Source organism: Centroberyx affinis, unplaced genomic scaffold, assembly GCF_046629955.1.
Source record: "Centroberyx affinis isolate AG114_WGS23_722 - 3 ecotype Tasmania unplaced genomic scaffold, CSIRO-AGI_Caff_v1 ptg002837l_1, whole genome shotgun sequence".
Classification (NCBI taxonomy): domain Eukaryota; kingdom Metazoa; phylum Chordata; class Actinopteri; order Beryciformes; family Berycidae; genus Centroberyx; species Centroberyx affinis.
The window spans coordinates 210,551-216,152 of record NW_027280979.1 but is presented as its reverse complement, the minus strand read 5'-3'; the positions used below and the strand labels follow the sequence as shown (position 1 = coordinate 216,152).

Below are 5,602 nucleotides of genomic sequence, written 5' to 3'. Positions count from 1 at the left end.
GAGGGAACAAATTGTATCGTGTGCACGTTTTAGTGCACACGAGATACAATTTGTTCCCTCGATTACAGTACATCGTGGACTCAATATAAAAAATTTTCTCTCCCAATGGCCACTCCCGGGCTCCGTAGAAAATAGTACAAAGAAAAATGTGGTGTATCCAAACTTTTTACTGGTAGTTTATGCATCTTAATCCAACTATGTCTCTATCGGAGGATGTGCAGCTTCTGACTGCTTGGTGACGCTCGCTCTGCCTTCCAGCGGTTTGCAAACTCGTTTCCAAACTCGTTTCCAGAGGAAAGACACTGACAGGAGAAAAAAAAAAAGGTGAGGCTGAAACTGTCAGCATGCTCAGGATTTAGAGGGAAATGGAGATCATGAAGTTTTCGAAAACCGGCAGTGCCTCCAGTGATTCTCTTTTGTCCTGTTGATCGGACTTTGCGCCGCAGCATGGAAACAGGAATATGAATGGAATAGATCTATAAGAAGCACATGGGAACAGCTTAATAAGGATATTGTCTTATTTATGCTAAGGCCAAACCTCAGGTTATTGCTGTCCATGTAAACATACTCATTGAGATGAACACACTTGTCAATAAACGCTTCCATAATTCTTATAATCAAGTCCCATAAATCCCACAAAGTTTGACCCCCCCACTAAACAGTTTTATTCTGAGAAATACAAAGAAGTGTGAATCTTATTGCATAGGCTTTTTATTTAAGTCCAATCAGCATATTAAGATATTGAAATATTTCTCAAATTCTACAGACAAACATTTTCCACTCAGCATCAACTACCAGTGTCAGACACATGTCCCTTCAGGTTAAAGGTATAAATAAAAATACACAAAAAAAAGAAAGAAAAAAATATATATTCAGGATCCTCTTCCACTCGTTCAGACAGCAACACACTGCAAGAGGAGAGATGAGAAAACACAATGAGGACACTTTCACGCTCCGACAAGCACATTGTGACCGACACACAGCATTTAAAACATTTAAGACTGAACACTTTCATTCTCTTATGCAATGCTTTAAACTGGCTCACTTCAAAATCACAATGCCCCACACTCAGACAAGACAAGGATGGTGGAGCTGCACCATATTGACAAATCATCATTTGCAATTAGTTTGGTCAATATTGTGATAAACTGCAATGCAGTATACAGACAGATTTTTTCGATATTTAAGGTTTTCCTCAGTTTGCTTTGCTCATGATACAATAATATGATTTATAGGCCAGACTTTGGGCTCAGCACCAGGATGCCATGTTTAGGATCCAGTCACAACACCCACCACACTGATAGAATTGCAGCCTCATGCGATTTGGAAATTTAAGTAGTTCATGTTGTGTTTTTTTCTTCTTCTTTCTTCCATTATTAATTGTGCAGCTCTAAAATACTGCAGGGGGAATGACCGACACGTTGCAGCATTGGCCTTCATGGAACTAAAAACATAAGGCTTTTTAAAGGTTTTTTTTTTTTTTTTTTAAGTGCCTTGGACTTTTGTTTCATGCAGTTACAGCAGCTTTTTTTTTTTCTTCATTTTTGTAGCACTGATTTTCCTTCTGTTCCACTAAACCAGTGATTCTCAACCCCCAAGGACCCCTAATTTAGTCCACATTAGAGCCACAGACCCCCATTTGATGAGATTTTGTCTCTCAAACCCAAATCTGAGAATATTTTGATTGTTAGATATGATTTTGTCCAGAATCCCATGACTATCTGTATTGTAGGTAGAGATATAACAGAGGAACTATGACCAAAACAGTCATTCTCCTACATTATCTAACTGTGTTAACTTCTTGTAAATGAAATAATGCTGAAGTTTATTTCATCCATTTGCTGGGGACCCCCTGGAACCCCCTCAAGGACCCCTGGTGGTCAGTTAGTTCATATTGTGATTTCTTTTCAACTAATTGTTCAGCTCTAAAGTGAACACAGGGTAACAAGGCAAGCATACAGAACAGCTCTGCAGCCATAATAAAAATGTTAAAAAAAACGCATGGGTTCAGGCACGTTCAAGGGGAAGCGAGCACAGTAGAGGCATACACCACCCCCACCCCCCACCCCTCCCCCTCCTGTCCCCACTGTCTCCCATTACATGATGTTCTCGTCTGGTAATGCAGCCAGCACACAACAATGGATGAATCAACAGCAGCCTGGGGATACAGATGACCCAGCATGAGGGAGTTTAGGCTGGAAAGCAGCAGTTCTAAACTTTGTTGGCTTGTGAGCCCTGAAACAAAGTGATGCCTCCTCCTGACCCCGTTTACAGGCATCATTTATGCAACCAAAAAAACACAACATTTTCCCTTTTCCGGTTGTTTCATCTGAATAATTTCTGGAGGAGGCCTACGGGCTTAAAACTATTCAATATTTCACAACAGAAAAGCAGAATTTTAAGGGAAAAAAATACCCATAATAATGAATTTGTATAGTAGAAATGTTTTTTCTATACCATTTATTAGAGCTGCAACGATTAATCGATTAGTTGCCGACTATTAAATTAATCGCCAGCTATTTTGATAATCGATTAATCGGTAATTTGAGTAATTTTTTTAAGAAAAATAAGTCAAAATTCTCTGATTCCAGCTTCTTAAATGTGAATATTTTCTGGTTTCTTTACTCCTCTATGACAGTAAACTGAATATCTTGGGGATGTGGACAAAACAAGACATTTGAGGACGTCATCGACATTTTTCACCATTTTCTGACATTTTATAGACCAAACAACTAATCGATTAATCGAGAAAATACTCGACAGATTAATCAACAATGAAAATAATCGTTAGTTGCAGCCCTACCATATATATATAAATCATTAATCATCACCCAACCACCTCAAAATTATCTTGCAAGCCCCTGGGAGGTCTCGGCCCCCGGGTTGAGAGCCACTGCTGTAAACAATCTTAAACAACTAAAAAGAAAATTACCAGTGTTGAGTGGGTGTGCATGTGATGTGTTATCATTAGGAGCTGATACTTACCAAACACGCACACAATGAAGCAGTTAAATCTTGAATCCAAGCGCCCTCATACAATCTTTATGCGCCTCAATTAAGTGTGTGCAATTTTCTTCTCCCTTTTCAATGATGCTGTGAAAAAACAAAAAAACATGGTGCATCATTAAACATTGAAGCTCAGCGTCCACACGTGGCACACCTACTGCCCTTCAGCTATTCATCACTCTGTCAGGAAGGAAGAGTGTCTGTGGCCCCGGCCCGGCCCTTACCAGGCGTCCCGGACTTTCTTGGTGTCGGGACAGGCGCAGCAGGGCTTCAGCGGCTTCTTCTGCTCGCTGCCCTCGATCGCGGCAACCGGCTCCACGCTGGCAGCAGATAGGGTGGACATGTTCAGGCTGGAAGCTGAATTATGAGGAGAAAACACAGAAGAAGAAGAAGAGGGTCATGAGCAGCAGCAGCACTTGGTCGGATGAGAGGGGCTGTCACCACGCAACACTACACATCACACAAGACACTTTACTCTTAAGCAGTGGTTCTCAACGTGGGGTCCGGGGACCACCAGGGATCCAGGGGGGCCCCAGCAAATCGCTAAATTGTTAAACTTCAACAATTATTTCATTTACAAGAAGTTAACACAATTAGAGAATGTAGAAGAATGACTGTTCTGATCATAGTTTCTCTGTTATCTCTCTACATACCATGCAGATAGTCAAGGAATTCTGGACAAAATCATATCTAACAATAAAAATATTCTCAGATTTGGGTCAATGAGACAAAATCTCATCAAATGGGGGGATGCAGTAAATTGAATTAGTTAAATTGCTTGTGAATAAATAAATGCCACGACGACAGAATGCAATGATAAAATGATTTGTAAAGAATTTAATTCCATCACTGTGTACAATCATTTAATTTGGGAGTGTTTTGACACTTCAATATAGCATTTTTAACTATTTTATTTGATATATCATTTAATATGATAGAATGTTATTCAATCCACGGATTAACCTGACAGCCATTTAATCACTTCAGTGTTTACTTTATTATTTTTGTTACTTCCTAGCCCTTACACTCAGCATGTGAAAGTAACGAAATCTTTAAGGCTTTAACAAAATCTACCCACCATGTGTTTCACTCTGCTGGAGTTAGCTAACGCTGTTACAGAACGTCCTTGCTAACTAGCGTAGCTAAGTTAGCTAACCTTGTTCACATTAGCCCCTGCAGCTTCTCTGTAAAGCCGGTTGAACCCGTGTTATGCCAGATAAACAAACCGATGACACGAAAAGTAAGAAAACCACCAGCTAGGAAGCGGAGCGGCTCACATTATGTAACTTACTTGTTTGTAGACCGGCTAACGTTAGCTGCTGCTGCGCCTTCAAGATCAAACACGGGGAGAAGTGACTCACATGGTCGCTTCCTTATATGCTCACGTGATCAGAAAAGTACCTGGAGATTTCTGGGAAATGTAGTCTTTTTTTTACATAATACTTCGTCTTTTCATTTCAAGGTCATGAAACAATTAATAACGTAAGGAACAAATAAGGTAGACGAATAGAAAAGAGAGCATAGGGTTTACCTTATAAATATACACCATATGTTTCAAAATGAACAAGCACTGGACAAAAAATGGATGTGTATGACATTCATTTGAAATGTTTCTGACAATAAATATTTGTATTTCCTATGTGCATTATATAGCCTACTTGCAGGTATCAAGCCTTACTGATATTTTGGCCACTCACATGCAGTATGTAAGAATGTAAGCTTGTTAAAATCATATAAGAAACTGAATGAAAGTTTTTGTACTTCTTACAGTTAAATACTTGTGATGCACTTATTTTTCTCAATCATTGCTTTTTTTTTTTAATCGATTTAAATCAGTTACATAGAAAATAGGCTCTATCAATATTTCAATCATACAAACAAAATATGACAATTCTATGCACAATGTACAAAAGTCTGTTACTCTATAATAAATTCTAAATGTGTCACCAAAGATAATCTCCACTTAGCTTTCTTATGAATAACAAATTTCACACCATCAAAACTTTAAAGTTGGGCTTTACATCACACATTTCATTTGGTGAATGTAGTATTTTCCCAAGAACAAAAATAGGCTAATAATGAACATTTAATCTCATAAAATCACCTTCAGACATACAAAGACACATATTTACATAGGTTTCTCATTCTAAAACATTACCAACTCATGCCAAAATACTGATGTGTAAGGACATTTAAAAACAAGGGGGTTCAATAGTGATAAGTAGTAACTTATATGATGACATTTAATGAATTATAATTCTTTTTTTCCTCAATAATAACGCTTTTGATCAAAAGCTAGCTGTTACCTATCATGGCTGGAACATACACTGTAAAACCTCATAGTGCAATTTAGTGAAATCAACTCATCTTTATCCATTAACACAATGTATATAATTTAGATGTGTTTGTCAATTTCAACTTAAAAGTGCTAGTTATGAGCTTCATGACTTAAAATCATGTCCAGAAACTCTTCCTTCTTTTGGTTTGAATGAAGTTACAGGATAGAGACTTGTCCTATGTTTGGAATAATAGGTCAATTTCTGATTAAAAAAAAAAACATGATAAAATCTACTATCTATCTTATCTATGTATCTGG

General features: G+C 38.0%; 1 protein-coding gene across 1 annotated transcript; it reads right to left on the bottom strand.

Annotated features, from left to right (window-relative positions):
- Window positions 1-693: 693 nt before the first annotated feature.
- On the bottom strand, window positions 694-4,369 carry cox17 (cytochrome c oxidase copper chaperone COX17). Its single transcript, XM_071536175.1, has 4 exons — window positions 4,298-4,369; window positions 3,231-3,363; window positions 2,986-3,093; window positions 694-908 (listed from the first exon to the last, which is right to left on the bottom strand). The coding sequence occupies exons 2-3, from the start codon at window positions 3,347-3,349 to the stop codon at window positions 3,009-3,011; spliced, it is 204 nt and encodes a 67-aa protein (XP_071392276.1). The 5' UTR covers window positions 3,350-3,363; window positions 4,298-4,369; the 3' UTR covers window positions 694-908; window positions 2,986-3,008.
- Window positions 4,370-5,602: the final 1,233 nt, after the last annotated feature.

Excerpts from the sequence above, each read along its gene's own strand:
- cox17 (XM_071536175.1), bottom strand. The coding sequence starts at position 3,349 with ATGTCCACCCTATCTGCTGCCAGCGTGGAGCCGGTTGCCGCGATCGAG. Across the intron at positions 3,094-3,230 it reads AAGAAAGTCCGGGACGCCTG|CATCATTGAAAAGGGAGAAG; the intron begins GTAAGGGCCGGG and ends GTTTTTTCACAG.